Source organism: Ambystoma mexicanum, chromosome 2p (assembly GCF_040938575.1).
Source record: "Ambystoma mexicanum isolate Mex_15411 chromosome 2p, UKY_AmexF1_1, whole genome shotgun sequence".
Taxonomy (NCBI): domain Eukaryota; kingdom Metazoa; phylum Chordata; class Amphibia; order Caudata; family Ambystomatidae; genus Ambystoma; species Ambystoma mexicanum.
In genome coordinates, this window is record NC_090923.1 from 1207970287 (window position 1) to 1207991554 (window position 21268).

Sequence of the window (21268 nt, forward strand, 5' to 3'; positions counted from 1 at the left end):
AACGACATCCGTCAAACCATACAAAAGCGACCAACCAACCACTACATACAACCCAACGAACCTAACACGGAACCACAACACAAATTCAGAAGCTTTCCTGAAATATCAGCAGAGGCATTCGCAATGCTGGTAAAACGAAGCAAGAAAGCGGGATCACCCATGGACCCATGTCCCCCAGACATCTACAAATCAATCCTCGTGCAAAGATCGCCAGCAGAACACTACAGAAACCTTCTAAATCTATCACTATCAACAGGGACTGTACCGAAGATCTTCAAATCGGCATACTTCAAGCCACTCCTGAAAAAGACAAGTGGTGACGTAGATGACGTTTCCATCTACAGACCGATCTCTAACATCCCCTACCCAGCAAAACTTCTAGAAACCTACGCATATAAACTAACCCAAGAACACGTAGAAAAACACCACCTGCTGGACCAAGCTCAAATCTGTTTCAGACCAGCGAGAGGAACGGAAACAGCACTACTATCCATCTGGGACGACCTCAAAAGTAACGCAGACTCAAACACTACCTCAGCCCTTATTCTGCTCGACCTCTCCGCAGCCTTTGACACAGTTAGCCACAACACCCTGACCAAAAGACTAGGAGACATAGGCATAACAGACACAGCACTACGCTGGACCAAATCATTCCTAGCAGACAGAACAGAAACCGTATGGATAAAACCTTTCAAATCCACCCCACACGTTAACGACTGTGGAGTACCACAAGGATCCTCACTATCTCCACTATATTTCAACATCTATCAGACTCCGGTCATTAGAATCTTAAAAAAATACAACATTACATGTTACAACTACACAGCTGACACTCAGATCATCAACAAAATCAAAGACACTGATGCCGACCATTCAACCCTAACCGGCTGTCTAAAAGAAGTCTTCAACTGGATGGAGGCCAACAACTTGAAAATCAACCCAGGAAAGACAGAAATCATGATCGTATCCAAAGACCAAGAGAATGAAACCACCATCCCATGGCCTACGGAAATGGGAAACGCACCAACACCATCGAAGGTAGTAAAAAATCTGGGAGTCCTAATGGACAACAACCTAACCCTGGAACCACAAATAAATGCAACAGTGAAGAAATGCTTTTTCCTCCTCCACACGGCAAGAAGAATTCTACCTTTCCTCTCCTTCACACACAAAAAACTCACTATCGTCGCCCTAATCATGTCAAAAATCGACTATGCAAACAGCCTCTTCCTCGGAATACCAGAATACCTCCTGAAGAAACTGCAATGGATGCAAAATGCAGCAGCAAGACTACTCCTCAAACTATCCAGAAGAGACCACATCACTCCAGCCCTAAAAACACTACACTGGCTCCCAGTAAAACATTGCATCACCTTCAAAACAATGTGCATAACACACAGGGCAATCAGCGGACAAGAAGCAGAATTCCTACAAAAGAAAATAACAGTCTACAAACCAACGAGACCCCTCCGATCAAGCAACGAAATCCGCCTGGAACTCAAACCATACCTTAAGAAAAAACTTGGCGCCACCTCCTTCTACCACTTAGCTGCAAAAACCTAGAACAACATCCCAAAAGAAATAAGAAACACTGAAGATCACCTAAAATTCAGGAAATCACTAAAAACCTGGCTCTACAACACCACAGACTAAACCTGGAAACCAAAACTGCAAAATGGATGACTAAACCGAAAAGACACGGACATCCCCGACCCGAGGGAGTAACTCCCACGGCACCTGGACGGGTGACACCGAATAGACTGGAACACAGGCGGCATGCACGGAGACTGAGTCAACTACCCCAGACAATCCCACCAACACTTTCTCCCGCCCCTTAATTACCGCCAGGTACCACAGTGGTGTGGAATCATCGAGATATTGGCAATAACCCCACTACCTGAGAGGCTGTCATTGGCAGGTGCACTGGCCACAGGAGTATGAAGGGAGGATAAGGGGAGCTATGAGAGAGCATGTTAGAGGTGGGGGCCAGAGGAGTAAGGAACAGTCGGACCCAGATCAGGACAGAACCGCATCAGGGGAGACTATGCAAGCCGAGCGCATCAATTCAGGATAGAGACGCAAACTAACCAACCCTACTAACAATTTCCCTTTCTGCATACACCTCTCAAACTCCAAGCCAAACACAACCAAAACCTACAGCACAACAAACCGCACAAACTTCACTACATCGCAACAACAAAACAAAAACACACATAGCCTTGCACAACAGTACATGATGACTACCGGCCGCAAACACCCCAGGCCCAGCCAACGGACCCACCGGGCTGAGGCCGCCAACAGCACATCACTGCTCTCTTGCACTTTTCCTGCTTCCTCCCACTAACTCAACCTCCCCTCCTCTTTCAGAGCCGCCAGGGCTCCAGGGGACCACTCCGGTGGTGATAGTGCACGGTACAAATGTCCTTTAACATTAACATTTAATAACACATAAAGATCTTTCATTAATAAGATTAATACAAATAGATACCATATGTTTTCCTTTGAAATACTAACTAATACATCTGTCACTAATCTAATAATGGTTCAAAAATAACTAGTTTGCAAAGAATACTTCTAATGTCCACATAAACCCATAATTGTGGTATTAACTGGTGATTGTGCTGTGGGCCCAGGTACCCTTTGACTATTGAAAGTATCCTAAAATGATATCAGTTACTCTCTACATTTTTTGCGTTTTTAGATTCTTTGGGAAAATATACTTCAAATTGGATCCTAAGTAATTTAAAAAACAATAAGGTAGAGTTTAATAATTTCTATTTACTGATTCATTTATACTACTGTTCTACAAATAGAAAACAACAATTCAAATACCCATGTTCCTCCAAAACACTGTCTTTAACAGGATGTATCACAGGGCTAAAACATTTTTAAATATTATCAAGACAATACTTCTGAGTTCAAGTTCATAAAAGTAACAATAAAAATTCACCCTCTAATGTATGATTTAGTGAATTTCCAAAGTCAAAAGAATCTGTAACATGAGCGCCCCCAAGTTTTGTGTACTTACAAAATGCTGATGGTATGCCTTCACATGTTTAAGATATTTAAAGTTGACGCTTTGCTTGTTGACACTTCAGTGGTTCTTCTGCAGTCACTCTTACTGAGGGAATACAGAAATAACCAAGTAACTCAACTTTCTAATCCGATTAATATCATGCTAACTTGTATTCTCTTCTCTCAACTTTCTTGGCCAGCGTTACTCCAGCGTGTCTGTATTCATTCTGGATTTAAAGGAATAGTGTGCTCAAAAATGTTATTGTCCCGAGCGTTCCGGCATGTGGTTTTAAGCAAACTGTGATCGACCGTAAAAACATTTCCTATGCACCCTAACTTATTTTTCTGCACTTTTACACATGCGAAATCAACGAGCGGGGCATGGCCATCTTGTGCTAATCTTATCCGTGGATCGATCGCCCTAAGCTCAACTGCCCCTGCGGCACTAAATCATATCACCCGCCCCTGAAGCTGACATCACTATTCCTAGCGATATCCTCCACCTACTTTCATGACGTTAGTGGGCAGAGTAGCTAAATGAGCCCAGTCATCCCCTATGTCTAAATGTCAGTTGCTGCAGAAACCGGAAATTCAAGAATCACATCCTCTCACAGCACAGCGCGTCCCAAATCGGAATAGAAAACACTATTTTTTAAAAGAAAAATGAATCATCTGCAATTTACAATGTTTTTATTTCACAGAAAACGCTCAGAGGAAATCTGCAGATTTCCATTTAACACCAATTTTTGAATGTCCTTGGGTTACAGCATCAAAACTTTATCATGAGGCACACAGTGTTCCTTTCGGGAGAAGATGTGCATTTGACGCACCTTGATTCGCAAGGCTTCGGCAGCAGCTTCTTGCTAGACCACCGTAAACGATGAGGGGTTGCTCCTTGTAGCTGGCACCGCCAAAGGGCATATCGGTCCCGGGCGATCGTCCCACATCAGTGTAATCGAAATCCATCCATTTAGGCGTATCTGCTATTGCTGGTTGAAGAAACCGTCACTCGGCATCTGGAAACAATGACATGTGCATTAAGGAAGAATGTAGCTGTGTAGAAAACTGAATAAAAATATATTTCAGTAGCCGTTCTTTATTCAAATGTTTCCATTTACCCTTTCTGCACCGGGTGAAACCTAATAACCAACACAAACCACAAACAATGGAAACGCACAGAAAACATTGGGGAAAGTTGATTATACAATGTGCTTGAGAGGTTAGCGCTGTGGAGTATGTTTAGCTCCAATGGGATGCGGAAGCTGATGGAAAAATTCGAACAACACATAGACAGCATTATAACGGATTATTAGCAACAAACGTGCGGTTGGTGGAACCTGGGGGAACCCCGATGTGGACTCCATGCTCACTGTGCTCAGAGAGGCAGAGCTCCACCTCAGTGATGAGGCACAACAATGCTGAAACACGTGTATGGGGTTGCTTTAGGTACGCTAGTTGAGAAGGGAATTGCTGGACTGTCCAGGTACCCGGGATAAAGGCAAATATGGAAATCGAGATTACCCATCTGTGAAAGGTACATTGAGCTAAAGGTGGTGGCTGTGGACACTCAGTGTCAAAAAAACACATAACAGGTTATCATGCCATGTTCTTTCTAGAGAGGGGCGCCTGCTACCAAATAATACAATGTTGATAGCACACACTGATATGCCATGGTACGAAGTGGTTTAGATATCACTAGCCTGCATAGAGGTTGTGTTTGCGTGTTCTCACAATATGCCCCAACCAACAACCCATAACAATGTATGTAAGCAATACCCGTCAGAAAATGAAACTTTTAATTGTTCATCTATATATAAACTCGTCCTCAGTCAAACATACATGATATTTGATATTTCCAATCTCTTGGTTTAACGCTGAGTGTCCGCTCAGAACAGCGGTTTTCATAGAATGAAAATAAATGTTCCAATGTCAAGTTTTAAACTAGTGAACCGTATCATTTTTTTGGGTATTCTACAACTTCCGTCCTTCAGTTCATAGCGAATCCTCCCTTTCTTACAAGGTCGAACAACAATTGAACCTTCTTTGGAGCATGCATGGTAAGTTTCGGTTTTGTGAAGGAAAGCAACAGATCAAAAACATACTGTTCAAGATGCGTTGGTGTGAACTCCCCACAAGCTACATCAGACAAAGTGACCTTCACTCCATGGGAGCGATTAGCCGGCCGACCAACGTGACATTTGAAATATGTTCGAAAAATAAAAAACTTGTTTACGGGCCTTCACCAATGCAGCGCTATCATGAATACTTTTTTACCCATCAATAGTGCTAGTGATTTCATTTTTTATTTTTTTTGGGAAAACATTCACAGTTAGGGTAAGTAAAACAGATAACGTGGAAACTATTTTCAAATAGGCCCTATGACCTCTTTCTACTGTGCCGGAAAATCCATCTCTCTTTGTACAAATGCAACTCTCCCATCCACAGCGCCTAGCTCAGCCAGCCCCCCCATGTCCTCGCCACGTCTGTGCGTGCCCTGTTCTGGCAGAGGGAAGTGCTCTGGGGATAACGTGAGACACTGACGAGTCATAAATCCAAGTGCCCATTTATCTCCACTGAACTTCCTGTGCACTAACAACCTACACTCCGCCAGGCCTGATCACACCAGCTCAGACCCCGCAGTTCCTTTCATGCTGATATCCATCTGACCCTCCCGTGCCCTGATCAGTCAACGACCCACAAAAGGCGGGGCGAAATCGTGAGGGGGCAAAACAGAGTTACACTGTATGGCATCCTACAACAGACACTTCTTGCATAAGAAATTTGACTAAGAGGATACATTTGAAAAGACAGTTTGGACGCTTTGGCCACCTATGTCGAGCTTTACAGACACCAAGCAACCACAGACATGCATGTTATCATTCGAGATATGAATTAATGAATCATAAACCGGATTAAATGTGCATAATTAAATACTTCGAATACTTTTAATAGCTTTGAATTTCGAGTTTAATAGCAGTCAACTGTTCAATGAGATCCGCTTTAGCTGGACAGGGCTCGTTTGCAATGTTTTGTGGCAATGTATGTGTCCTAGGAACAAAATCTGTATCGATCCCATGAGTATGCATGGCCAACACAGTCAAAGTGAGATCTTTCACAAAATCGAATTCCATTTCCTGGTATATTGGCTTGGCCACCCATTATTTGCTCCGTTTTGCAAAGGCCATTGTTTAACAAGCATCCCAAAGTTTCCTGCACTTCTCGATTGTTCTCTCCCTAAATTCTCATTATGCGCTAATTCTGCTAGTAATGTCCAAGCATGCATACCGTCTATGCTGAAATGCAACCTTTTTGGTCTGTACTTTAGGCACATATTGTGGCACACATCCAAATCTCCAGTGTGACAGAATTCTGTGATTCCTTTTAGGTCTCTTGAAAGAGATTGATCAAACGCGATCTTCTCAAGAGATTTGTGTGGAGGTGAAGATGGAACAAACCACTTCTTCTTGCGTTCCTGCTCCTCTGATAAAGGTCCATGTGCACATTGGTGAAATTTTTGGTTTTCATGAGTGAACATTGGAACAGTGGTGCATTAATGAGTGGCATTTTTCTAGTAGAATTTCCACAGACCCATCACAAGTTTTGGAGCTCCACTAAAGATGGTTGCTGAAAGACTGAGACCACTGTAAAATATTTTCCGAACCCTTCTTTTTACCAGCAGCCATACTTTTTTTATTGACTGATTTGGCAACGTGCCATACATCAAATTGATGACAAATGTTTGGAAGCTGCTCTCGCATGGCCTTGGCTGTCAGTGGCTATGAGGTCTATTTGCATTCCCCTCGATTGAAGATGTTCCAGGGATTTTATGAAACCATGTTTCTCCATGGCCACAGAGGATTTACGTCTGGGACACCTGCACAATCTCCCAACTCACAATTTGTTTTGTTTCCATGTCTTGAAAGTGGTATGTGCAGTACTTTGCTGATAATCCAGGGTTGTCACACTGTCCATCGCCAGCTAGCCTGAACTGTTTGCCTGAGAATGTGCTTTCAATTGACATTTGTTCAATTTTCCAGGCTTGACTAATAGCGCGGAATAAGAATTCTCTTTGATATTTTTAGTACTGCGTTTTAGCAAGGAACTGAACTCCCACAAATTGACAGAAACTGGACAACTTACTAAAGGTCGAGCCACTGAAAAGTAAAGCTGCTGAACAGAGTAGATTTCCAGCTGGCACTTTGCCCAGCATCAGTTCAAGCGGACCATGAAAATGTATCATGGAGTTGGACACAGGTGGCTTGGATTTTCAGGTTAGTGCCTTGTAATACACGAGTCACATTCACCAATGGCTGCAAGCATATTTTCCCCCTCACTGGATGGACACTTTCAGCATCACTATAATCTCTACCAGGCAGCTGTCGAATACAATGTATTTCTGCTCCTTTATTAGCCAATCATCCTGCATGATTGTGGTTTGTGACTCAACTGTGGTGGACAATTCAACCAAACTAGACAAACTGTAGTCGAGACGTTTGGCAAGTTCCTCAGTCAATTGCGTAGAAGCTTCAGTCTCTGTTTGGTCAGCTTGTGTTATTTGCACACAAATTGGAGTAACCATCAATGCCGATTGTTTATCGGGTGGACCTTTTTTTGCGGGTGTAGATTGTGTCAAGTGGTCTGTGAGGAATTCCAAAGCATCTTCATTATATTCAGTTTTATCTTGTAGAGTTCTCACATTGTAGCAATGGTCCAAGAACACTTTACTGGCTTTGCCGGTCACATTGCATTCAGTTGTAGGTCTTTGGGCATAAGCATCACGAGTCTGCTTATTGAATGGACCACACTGAGCCTCAAATAGTAGTTGCTCCATGGTGAAATCTGTTTGGCAAGCAACATCTTTGGTTTCATTTGTTGTCTGTGTCTTTATACTTCTTTTCCTTCTGGGCCTCTAGGAGATGGGTTCTAAAAACATGTTCAATGTATAGCACACATACAGTAGATTGCGCTTTAAATACAAAAAGATGTTATAAAGAAAACACCAGCCCAAACAAAATTGTTTGCTAGTCACCCTTGTGTTCTCGATTTTCTGTGAAACCGTGGTCTTCTCTTTAATAACCGCACCAGCAAGCTGATCCACCACCTCTGATCCATGTGCCTCCTCTTCTAATTCCACACCATGTGTACATTCCTTGAATAGAATATTCATTAAAAAAAACAAAAGTCAATCATATTAGAAATTAAAATCTTTCATCGCACACATCGCTTACACACACCCTTGCAAACAGTGCGCGTCATTTAGTCAAAATATACATTTAGAATTTCACCTTATTGATGGCAAGTGTACTTGATCAGAGATCACTGTGCAAAACATACTGATTGTAATGTTGCACACTTTAGAACTGAAATGAGAAAGGTTTGAAACACTGCATGTTTATATGCATGTCACTGTCTAATAGTATCCTATGTAGGATTTAATTTCTTTCATTCAATGTAACTGTTAGTACGCATACCTCATACTCTGGAACAACTGAAAAAGGATGATGTAATTGTAGTCCAAGTACCAGCATCCCCCTGTAACACAGTATTTGTTTTAGTATGGATGAAAACAGCGAAATGGAACAGAGACAATGGCATGCAGACAATGGTATATATAAAGAGAAACCCATAAATGACACCTAGTGTAAACAACCGACAGGATACATAAACATGTTCATATTATTGGAAATTCCAAGCATAATACATTCTCGTAAAGGAAAAGTGAAAATAAATTATCTGATAGGCGCTTGAAGTTGTAGTTGACTCGTGAAAATAAATGGGTGCAGAATCTTGCTCCTTCATTTTCAGGGCATTGTCATGAAGTGGTAAAAGGGAAAATTAGATTTGCATTAGATATGCAGGGAAATGCAACTGTCAAGAATATCAACTTCTGCAAGTCTGTAGGGCTCACCATTGGTATACTGGACATGTCGGTGGTTATGTCACTTTCGAGGGTCTGTGCTTCTGTCAGTATGCTTTCCTAAAGAAATTGACATGTTAAGCAACCGATTACGAAAACATTTTTCTTCTTGTGAAGGGCACTATGGCATTGTTTTCCATGGTCATAATTACTTCATTTGAGGCTCCATAAACCATGGACAGATGTGAAGTAAAATGTGGTATAGTTAAAATGTAATATGATCCGGTAAATATGCAAACTTTAGTAAGACACATTTACAACGAAAGTACCAATCCGTTCATGGAGTTACCTGTTCAGTACCCCACCGCCTACAGCTAATTCATCATCCGGGACTCACCAAAGGCAGCGTGTGCATCAACATGGTGACACGCCATTAGCTGGGGCACAGAGAACGTTGACACAAGACTTGCATTCATTCGCTTTGTGAAATGGGCCCTACGCGTCTAGTGATGTCAGCTTCAGGGGCGGGTGATATGATTTAGTGCCACAAGGGCAATCGAATTTAGGGCGATGCAGCAACAGATAAGATTAGCACAAGATAGCTGCGCCCCGCTCTTTGATTTCGCATGTGTTAAAGTGAGGAAAACTAAGGTAAGGTACATAGGAAATGTTTTTACGATCAATCAGTTTGCATAAAACCACATGCCCGAACGTTCGGGACATTAACATTTTTGAGCTCACTATTCCTTTAAGAAAAATACTGTGGCTCAGTGTGTGACAAGCCATTTTGGTGTTATATATGCCTGTAATCTAGTGAACGGAGGTAACCTTATGTTTATCTTAACCCGCGGCACGACCAATGATCAATCTCTCAAATCTAAATAAACACTTCCCAATTGTTCTCGCCCACATATTTTTGCATGACAACCATTACCAAAGCATTTCTTGCTGGTCCATCTCTTATGATGTGACTTGCTTATTTGGAAAATTTCTAGGTAGAAATTATGTAACAAATGGTTCTGGTTAAGGTTATCAATGATGGACAATTTATTTTAGATCCATTAATGAATATTATGGAATGTAACTAGCTTAGTCTGAGAGTTAAAACGTTCAGTAAGGGTATATATAGCATCTGAAATGTCAACTGTTCAAATACAATCGTTTTACATTTCATAAAGAGCACATTATCCAAAGAAAGCTTGTAAATTGAATTGCTTATTCATTCCCATGTGCAAAAGTGTTGATCGTTTCTCTATCCAAAATGATTCACATTGTTCATGTGACTTTATTTATTTTAATTTTAATTAATGAAAATTGTAGAGAAAACAATACATTTTTAGCACAATAATGCTTACAAACTTTTTAAAATTGATTTACAGAGCGGAACACCAGTGTCCTTAACAATGGAGAGAGGATGTGGATATATGACCAGATGATGCAGGGGAGGTAGAAACATAAACCAGGGACAAGGACAGTAGAGCATGATATAGGAACGGGATAGTGGAGGAAGTCTACGTTTTAGGATGAAGGGTTGAGGGATAATTGCTTTTGGGTTGTCGTAGAGAGGCAGGGGGAGAGGGGAACACAGAGATGTGGTTGTGTAGAACGCTATGCAAGTGGTTCTTTAGAATGGAGGAGAGCTAGGAGGTTGGATGTAAACAGAGATGGAGGGAGAATAGTGCAGAGAGGAAGGGTAAGGGAGCAAAGAGAGGAAGAAAATGGAAATGAGAGGGGGGAGTGCAAGGGGCACGAGAGGTGGCAAGCAGGTGAGCCGAGGATGATCATAGGGAGCGAGGGGGAGAGTAGGGAGTGAGATGGGCCGATAGGTATGGTGGGGCAAGTCTTTGTATAGTTTTGAAGATAAGAATGATTTTATACCTTTCCCCCTCTGTTTCATAGTTAGCCAGCCGAACTGACTGGCTGGGGAGGTTGATGTGAAGCGGGTAGGTTGTTGAAGAGTGACCAGACAGCAAAGTTGAGGACTTTGCAGAGAGGTGAAAAAGTATAGTTGGAATGCCATAGAGGAGTTTGGCACAGTAGTCAGATTGAGAGAGTAATAAAGAGGAGATTAAATGCTTAGCAGTGTTGAAGGGAAGTGGCTGTCTTATTTTTCTTATGTTGAGGAGATTAAGTCTGGCTGCAGTGGCAGGTTTGGAGATAAAGAGCTGGAAGTTGGGTGTTGGTTTGAAAATAACACCAAGGTTTGCAGCAGAAGCATAGTAGGGAAGGTAGTCAGAAAACAGGACTAGAAGGGGGGGATGAGGGGAGAAGATAGCCTGTTTGGATAGGAAGTAGAGAAGTTCAGTCTTAGTGGAGTTGTGCATGAGCGAGTGGGATGTGGGACGAATCTAGGGTGTTCATCGTTTCTCCCCAAGGTGGAACCACCCCCTTTGAGGCTAGGGAAGGGAGTCTGCTCCGCACTACCCTACCAAGGGGTATGGGCAAGTGGGACCTCACTGGGTGTGACTCCCCCTTAGAGGACATAGACTCATGTTCCTATGAGGAACTCCCTGGATTGCCCAACATATCGCTGTACATGGGACTGGCTGCTGGGAAGAAGAATGTAACATCTTTCTATCTGGCTGCATACATTGCTGAACTGAATCTATAAGAAAAAAAGGATGTCTCTTTAAGAAGAGACGTATATTTAACTGTGACAAGTGAAGGAAGGAGAAGGAGAGAGTATGGTATGCAGTGGAAGCCCCCTGACATGATCGCACCTTGGAGGAGCAGAGCAGAGACAATCCACAGACCCTGCAACTTTCCAATCAGCGAGGCATGCCACATTGAGACGCTAGAACGGCAACAGGGAAAATGCTGCCTGAGAATAGAGAAGTATCCGGGAGCTGGTGGTAGCGTGACCATGAACACCTTGTTGTGGGTCAAACGCCTGCTGAATGACGCTGAGACCATCACAGCTGGGAGCATGAGGAGCTCCCTGTCACCCGCTTCCGTAGACTGCTGCAGCCTGAGGAGAAGCAGAGAATGGGAAAACCGACAATTGAGAAGAAAAACTGAGCATGTGCTGAGCCCTGTGATGTTCCTCTATGCAGATGAAGGTACCGGGGAGAACTGGAAAAGCGGGATGCTGCAGAGAAAAGAGTACACAAAGAGTGCCACTCATCCCAGTAATAAAGACAAGATACTATAGGCATAACGTTGTTTGATTACCGATGTGAAAGGCTCATAAAGCAAGTAAAAAATAACACTGTGAGGAGAGAGACTGGAGACAGTTACATTGGGAAGAAGGCAACTGGTCTTATGAACAAAGAGGCAATGAGTGGATAAAACGAAGCCCAAGCACAGCTTTTGAGGAACGTGATATAAGACTATCAAGAGAACCAGATAATAGAAGGAAGAGTATAAAAGAGAGAACTTAGGAGTGGGGGAATGTAAAGAGGATCAAGTTATTTGCAAACCTGTCAAGGATGAATCGGGAGACTGTAAAAGGATCATAAGTGAAGACAAGCTGTAAGCAGCCAAACCGCAAAGAGAGCACCAAGCCCAGATGTGTTTTACAAGAGATCATGAGGGAGGTATTTAGAGCTTACCAAAGACAGTTGTATAAAGAAACTCAAGAGTAAGAAGAGATAGATTTCCATACAGAGACTATAAGAAACTACGAAAATCTCAGGAGAAAAAATACCTTCCCTTGGCGGAATTTAAGTTTGTTAAACTAGCGGTAGGGTCCAGTGGAGTTAGGTTTGGACCGAGAACATTTTACCTTGGGCTTCCTGACGACAGACGAGCACCCGTAGTTTGTTTAGATAGGCAGGGTGATCCCTTTAGCAATAGGGAAAGTTATGCCTTTTTATATCATTTCGTTGAATAGTTCACTATGTCGTTAATGTGTCCGTCTCCTTCTAACCTGCCACAGATGCCATACATTATTTGATGGCGGAGAGACAGAAATTATTGACCGTAGCTCGTCAGATAAGGAGGGAAAGGAGAAGATCTGAGTGTCATCAGCAAAGAGTTGATTGGAAAAGCCACAGGAGGAGATCAAGGTGCCAAGAAAAGAGGCACGGAGAGTGAAGAGAAGTGGACCCAGAACCTGACCCCTGGGAAACACCAACAGTAAGGAGTGTGAGCAGGAAGGTAAGGCTCTTCAAGGACATCTGAAAGTGTCTTGGTGAGATATGAAGTAAACCCGGCGGTGGTCTTGTCCCTGATGCCTAGGAGAGATAGTGTTGAGTGAAGGTCCGAATGGTTGACAATATTGAAGGCAGCAGAGAGGTTGGGAAGAATAAGAATAGATGAATGGTTAGCAAGACGAGCAGAAGAGATGTAGTTGCTGACATTGATGAGAGCTGACTCTGGAGTGTAGTGGTCGGAAGATAGATTGAAGAGGATCCCAGAGGTTGTGTGCATCAAAGAACACAGAGTCGGTTCAAAACTACACACTGTAGGATTTTGGGATAGTGAAGTAGAAGAGAGACGGGACAAAAGTTTGCAGGACAGTTGGGATCTAGGCCAGGTTTCTTAAAGATATGGATGATCGTAGCCGACTTGTAGGATGATGGAAAAGTGGCCCTGTCAAAAGAGGAGTTGAAGAGGGAAGTAAGATATGGCGCAACACTGGGAACTTTTGAGTTTCTCTATGTGTAGAGTTAGAGGGTTGATGGGGCGGGGGGGCACATGAAGGCAGTGGAGATTGATACAAAGACAATGGAAAGATCAGCGGGAAAAGGAGCGCTGGAGATATTAGAGTTGAGAAGAGATGAGAATAAGGTCAAGGGAGTTACCATTTCAGTGGGTGGGCACAGAGTGGACAGAAGATAGCAAGTGGTTAAGGAGAAGAGAAAGTCAGTGGAAGAGGAGTGGAAGGATAGGGGATGCTAAAGTCACCAGTGACAATGAGATGTTGATAGGGAGGATGGGAGTCAATTAGTTGAGAGAGGAGGTCAATAAATTGACCAGCGGGACCAGGTGGCCAATAGAGAGAGATAATATAAATGCCATAGTGAGCATTGATTGTGGAGGTAGTGTATTGGAAGAGGGCATAATAGCGGGAGATAGGGGAGTTGGAGATATAGGAAGTTTGGAAGATGCAAACAGTCCTACATCACCACCCTTACCAGTTGGGCAGGGAGAGTGGGTGAAGGTGTTGTCAGGGTCATGAAAGACAGCAAGGGTTTCAGGAGTCTGAAGGAGAAAACCAGGTTTCTGTAGGACTAATAAGGTCCATAGAGGGAGAATCGGAAACAAGGAAGTTGGAGGAAAATGAAGTCTTTTCCAGACTCTGAATTCGAAAGAGCAATATAAAGAGAGTGACATGTAGAAGCATATTGATGTTGAGTCTGCAAATTATAGAGGTGCTGTGGGTAGATGCGAGAAGAGGAAGTGTGATGAAAGTTATGGTTGGAGGGTTTGTGAATAGAGAGAGTAGCTGCGCGAGAAGAGGGGTAGTGTTGATGAAAAGTGATGATATGGATAGGAAGAGAGTTGAAATGGTTTTGAGCAGAGGAGAATAAAGAAAGAAGAAGAGAAGAAAGGGATAATAAGAGCAGTGCATGTTGAGGGCGGGGCTGAGCAAAGATGTCATTGGTACCCACAAGCAATTTTACATTCAAACACCAACCATCCCAGACATATTATAAGAAACATCCCATATGGAGAGATGCTTAGAATTAAAGGAAACTGCAGCAATAATCCGGAATACTTGTGGAGAAAACCGTGGAGAAATGGAGAAATTCAGGCAGAGAGGATATAACAAAAAAGATCTTCACAAAGCAATGCTTAGAGCCAACATACAGGAAAGAAAAGTTCTACTCTGAAATAAAGTACAAGACCCAACAAGAAAAATATCAGAAAAATTCAGGTTCATTACAACATTTAGCTCGGATGCAAACAAGATGGTGAAAATTCTCAGTAAACACTGGAATATACTTAAGTTAGATCAAGATATAAACAAATACCTAGATGAGAAACCAGCTTTAATGTACCGAAAGTCACCAACTATTAAAAACCAGATCAGTCCAAGCTTTCTTAAACCAACAAAAGAACTAAAAGATCTGCGAACAATGTGGAACCTTAAACCAATTACGGGTAACCAAAAATGTGGTAGTTGCAAAATATGTTCTCAAATGAGGAGCAGCAAAGAAAATATCTTATTACTAAATGGGAAAATCAAGAAAATACTGCAATTTATTAACTGTAACACAAGATTTGGTTTTTATGGCATACAATGCACTTGTAATACATATTACACAGGAAGCACTGAAGTTAAGGATAATGGAACACTTCAGAGCTATAAAGAACAAAGATTTCCGATGGCAATTCATTTCCATACAGAACACCCACATTAATCATTAGGACCATTTATGTTTCTAGGACTAGAAAGAGTAGACTTACCACCCAAAGGTGGAGACAGAGAAGTATTATTACGACAGAAAGAGGCTAAATGGATAAATTGAATGGACACATGTGCATCCGCTCTAAATCAAGATAATAAAATGTAGAACTATGAGTTGTATCACTAATGCCATTCATTACTGTATAGTAGACAGACCGTACACTATTCAGCCACCAAATAGAAATTGGGGTAAGAACAACATACATGTGAATCACCAATACTGAAAAATTTGAGTTTTATACTATTGCAACACCATATAACAGATATTTCTATATATCTAACCATATATAGAAATGAGTTAGATACAGAGACTGAAATTGTAAATGCAACAAACAACAAATAATGAATCAGGCTTGATAAATAATCTTTACTTTAACTACCTTTAGGGAGTAGGTACATAATGTTATTGAATCTAACAAGAACACTTCTCACGAAAATAAAATAAATAATAGACCAAAAAGAAAGTGCCAGTATAAAAAGATGGCCAAGCCACGTATAAACGTGATGATGTCATCATGAATACTGGCATACAATTCTAATATATTGAACATGAATAGTCTGCGGACCCTACCTTCCAGGCTAACTATCGCCCTATTTCCTCTACTCCCTTCTTGGCAAACAATTGGCGAAGTTGACCATCTCCCTACATACCCACCACACTGAAGCAGTTGGCTGACTCCATGACCACCAGTCTGGCTTCAGAGCAGCCAGAGGCACGGAAACTGCTCTCCTGAACACCTGTGACGACTCCAGCTCTCTCTCTTTTCTCACCCTCCTGGATCTGTCCTCTGCCTTTGACTCTGTCAATCATGTCAACCTCTTAAATTGCCTCTGTGACACCCTGGGCATCACGGACTGGGCACTGGCTTGTTGAACTTGTTCCTTTCGAATAGGCCCTCCCAGGTTCAAATGGGCCCTTTGCTTTCCTCTACCCCACTCTCTACCTGCAGCGTTCCTCAGGGCTCTATCCTCTTGCTGTGGCTTTTTTACCATTTACCTTGTGCCTCTTGCCTACTTGTTCTGCACTTTCTCCCCCCATTTCCAGCGTTATGACGATGACACACAGCTTTCCTTTAAGCTGCCCTTGTCTACCTCCTCTCCTTCCTCTGTCGTTCCTGATTGGTTGACTGCTATTCAGGCATGGTGCACTGCTAATAATCTCTGTCTTAATGCCAGTAAGACCAAGATCCTTCTCCTTGGAACTCCTGCCCCTTCCTTCCCTCCTAATCTCTGGCTGCCCTCCTTGGGCCCCTCCCCCTCTTGTGAGAGTCCTCTTCAACGCCTCTCTCTCCTTCTCACCTCACATCACGGACGTTGCCAAGAAGGCCCATTTTTAGTTGTACCTCCTCAGAGGCATTCTCTCTTTCCTCACCTTACCCCAGAAACTCAATGTCTCCAGATCTCTGGTTCTCTCCAGGCTGGACTACTGCAACAGCCTCTTCCGCAATCTTCCTCTTTCCTCCTTCCGCCCTCTAGTCCAGAATAGGACTGCAAGACTTATACTTGGCCTCAAGCCCGGGGAACACATGTCTCCAGCCCTAAAATCTCTCCACTGGCTCCCGGCGACTGCAAGGATCAAATTCAAGACCCTCTGCATCATCCAGAAGGCTTTCTGGGGGGGGGGTCTGGGACCACGCTACATCCAACTTTCTCTCCCTAAATACCTCACTGCTAGAGTCCTTTCAGTCCTCTAGCTCTAACTCTCTGCAGGAACGATTCTCCAAGCAGAGAGGGGGGGCGTGGGTGGGGGGGGGGGGTAGATCACTTTCCTTGGCAGGAGCCTCCTTGCCCCTCTCAGACTTGATCCGGATCGCCTTTTGCTCTGGAAACTTCTCAAGTCTTTTGTATTCTCCTCCTCCTTCCCTGCTAATTTCCCCCACTGCAATGACGGGTTGTCTGCTCCCTTCTGAGTCCTACAGGGGCCAGGCCATCCCCCTACCAGTCTTCTGCAGCACCCCACTTCCAGCTCTTGCTTATGGGCACTTCTCCCTGACTTACCTACTGAGTCCGGTCCACCCCTGTTCCTCGCACTTTTACCCACAGCCCTCCTCCCTGCGCACTTGCCCTCCTTGGGCTCCCTAGCACTTACCCTGCCTTACCTCTGGGCCCCCTCCGACCCCCTGCACTTCATTTACTGCACTTGCCTGATCCAAATGCCACAAGGCATAGTACCTAGTAGGACCGTTTCTTGTTGTTTTGTCCTTCCCTGTTCCCCCGCCCCCTTTTGTCTTGTGGCGCCTGGACACACTTTCTGCTGTATAGGCGCCATACACGTCAAATAAATAAATAAATAAATATTTACAATTAAACAGAAAAGTATGTTACTGCGTTAACAAATAACCCATGCGCCCACGTTTTACCAAAAAAAGAGACAAACAATGGCCCCTTTCTCAGTGTTCCAATGTGAATTTAGCCTTTTTGTGGGGAGGTACTTTTGGCGGACCTCAGCACCCTTGTTTTAGCTAGATGATGGCTTCTTTTCAGGGTTGCATGAGAAAGTAACAGAGTATTTACAATTAGCCCCTCATTAAAAGGAGGCACACAGAAGAAACAACCTTCTCAATTCAATTCTAATCAGACAGCAAACAATAAGGGTGAGTCTATAATTAAACAGTTTACTGAGGCGTTCCATTTCGTAATGCTTAAAGGGAATGCAAACACTAAGATGGTCTCTATTTAACCATAGCAACAGATATCATTTTTTTAAATCATAATAATGAGAATTCAGTGACACTGACTTGTGTTCCTTTATTTATTTTTTGGTTCTATAGATCCTTTATAATCGTGAACATTATAAACCTCATGATGAACCACTGGAGCCACCGTGGTGAAACACGAGTAGAGGTTAGGATTTGCATCAGTAACACAAATTGGATTGAGGTTGAGATTTGCATCAATATCAAAATTAGATTATTTTGAGTGAAAAGATACCAGTGGTTAAGAATTGCATTAGCAACAAACTGCATAACTTTGTATGAAAAGATACCAGAGGCCAAGATCTGTATCAGTAATCGAATTGGATTACATTGAATGAGGTAAATGATATATAAAATTGGATTACATCCAAATCTTGTGGATAAACAAATATTAAACAATGGATCAATATTTTTGTGAACAATAATGAATTAAAGAATTTACACCACCCTTTATGATTAGCAGTGATCACTCAAATTACTAAAGCTGGTGCAATCTGTAAGACAGTTTGAGCAACATACTCACCAGCAATTAGCAATAGCTCAAAGACGAAGGGGCTGTAGGAAAGGCTGGAGGTTCACCTTCACCTATTTGCCCTTTGCTGGGTCACCCATGAGTAAGGAGTCAAGTACTGGAAGTAGTGAGGAGCATCCAATGGTGGCAAGAAGAGCGAGACCATTAGCCTGTGGCTACAGAGCAGAGCAGGGCAGCCTGGCAGATGGAGCTCTATCCCGGCACAGGGTACACATTCAATGGTGGTGCTAGTTGGTGAGCGGAGCGGGCTGGATGGAGGATGCCGCACTCAGATTATTAGATTAGCTTGATTTTATTTCCACCACTCTTTGGAATTCACACAATGTACAATACTAGAAACTGTAGTTATGCAATTGCATGTCTAAACTCCTTTATATAGTGTGCTACTGGTGATTTTGTGTTCCCCAATCTAATGTTGGATTTGTGTTCTGTTAATTCTCTCCTTAACTTACTTCATGCTAGACCTATGTAGTAAGTACCTCAAATACCTCTAATATCATGGTTTAGATTGGAGGTTTTACAAGAGACATAACAGTACAAATAAATAGGGTTTTCCTATTATACAAATGATAGATGGTGTTGACTTTATAACATTATTACAATGCTGCAGGTTTAGATGTGAAAATGTCTTCTCTATTTGTGGAAAAATACAGTGGGGTGTTTGTTGTTCAGCATTGTACTCATACAAGCATATTCTTTATGCTAGTGTTTTTCTATATGCAAATGTTGGAGGTGTGGGAAATACTTTAGCACGGTGAAACTATTCGACAATATTTCTGTGTTCCTGGATACGACTTTTTTCATTTGTTAACTCTATTATGCATATTTAGTGACACTCATTTTGGTGTTATTTTTGTTTTAACAGCTGTTATTGATGTTCTGATTGCCTTTTCCAAATAGTTTCTTAGTTCATCATTAATATAGCCTTGCTTTTTCGACTTGTCAATTAAACTTGTGTTGTGTTCATTCAATTCTAACTCATCAGAAGTAAAATGCTTAATTCTCAACAATTGACTCTAAGGTAACCCAGGGAGCGTTGATTTTGGGTGAAAACTAGATGCATGTTGCACATTTGTATGGTCAGTGAATTTTTGTATACAATGTTGTATTTATTTTCAAGCCCTGACCCTCAACTTGAACATTTTGAAAAATGAAGCCAAGCTTTGCAACATTCTCAAGTGAATTTCATCCAATCATGTATACTGTTCAGATATGACCTAAACTCACTGAATTATGTCTCACTGTCTGATCCTGCTACCACTATGTCATTTGTGTATTTTTAAAAACAATTTAAGGTGTTCATTAGAGATCTGGCTGTGCAGAAAATGATTTATTTTGAAATAAGGTGTAACTGTTCTCTTCGGGTTTGGGAAGGTACACTTTTTTGGACTGGTTAGGGTTTCCCACAGTCTTCTTTCCCTTGAAGCTGTAGTTGAGTTTTCTGGATACCCTTAGGTTTTCCCTCCAGGATTCTGGGCCATGTGGTTGTTTGAACCTTCCAAATGGGCAGGATGCTTGTCATTGACCATTTTCATGAGTCCTCCCTGGCTTTGAGAACCTGATATCATCACTCTTAGGCCTTTTGGTGGTGACTATTTGGTCCCGGTGCCACAGGCTTATGATTTCATATTCAGTTGGCCAGCCTAAGTGCTGTGACCATCAGTCCTTCGCCTAGGTCAAAAAGGGCATATCCTATGCGAATGGATTCACAGCCCCATAGTTGGATTGGTGCAGCTAATAGCCAGACTCTCCTCCTATGGTGGCCTTAGAATCAGCAGTGTTCTAAAACTCTAATTCTGGAGTTACAAGACCCACTGTGGTGGGAGCTTAAAGAGAGTGGATTTGCACAACCTATGCTTCCTGACTTGTGGCATAAGAGTAGAAGGACTGGGTTTAAAATCGGGGACTTCTTTATAGTTATAGAGATGTATTAGAAGAGCAACATTTTGCGCAACTCCCTGCATATTGCTCCCTGTCGCTCACTTGTTTTGCATATTGAGCACAGGGTATACCTTCTATGGCTTCTCAAAAGGCTTCCCAGGTTTGACTTTTTTTAACCACCTCTTCTTGCCCCAATGATATATATGTATATGCCAGAGGAAATACTGTCAAAAATGTTCTAATGATTCCCTTCCTGTTGGTAGCATTCTGCCATTCTATAAACATACAGTCATTGAAAAACCATTGTTTCTTATAAATATTGTATTCTTTTCTCTGAAGCACAAAAGTTGAATGTTGCACTCTGAAATCATTGGTATAATTCTTCCTCTCCGATTCTTTCTACCTGCAGGAACAGTACGAACAGAGGGTTATGCGCGCAGAATTTGGCCTTCTCCGTCAAGAGAGCCGAGCAATGGTAGAACAACTGAACTCACTGCAGGAAGACCTGAGGGCCCTGCACCATCTAAAAAAGGTAGGAAAAAGGACATGCTGGCATTTAAACATTTGGGAGAGTTTCATGACTGTCTCTTCTGGATGATTTCCCATTGGAAAGTTTCTTTGCCTTTTTATGGCAGTTTCCTCACTGTGGAGAAGCCTATCATTCTCAGGTCGGCAACATTCCTGATCAGTTATGTTTGAGGGATGGGTTAAGAGCGAAAGGCAAATGCATATAGTAAAAAAGTGCAAGATAACATGACAGCGGTAGGTGATGACCCTCAGAGGAAACTACTCAGGTGGCAGGAGATCTAGTGAGAATGAGAGAAGCATTAGATTGTTTGGAAGAGACAACAGCAGAGCTGTGGTGTTCAAATGTAAAACCATATCAGTAGAGAATGCTTCACTGAAGAGTTAGGTCTTGAGCTGTTTGCTGA

At 42.4% G+C, this 21268-nt stretch overlaps 1 protein-coding gene across 6 annotated transcripts in view; it reads left to right on the forward strand.

Annotated features, from left to right (window-relative positions):
* The window catches only part of LOC138567343 (uncharacterized), a 903513-nt gene that overhangs the window by 578904 nt on the left and 303341 nt on the right, over positions 1 to 21268 (forward strand). For all 6 annotated transcript variants that reach the window (XM_069645448.1, XM_069645451.1, XM_069645447.1 and 3 more), the window contains one exon: positions 20746 to 20868. In XM_069645448.1, coding sequence (XP_069501549.1) covers positions 20746 to 20868 — 123 coding nt within the window. The remainder of the gene's footprint in view (positions 1 to 20745; positions 20869 to 21268) is intronic.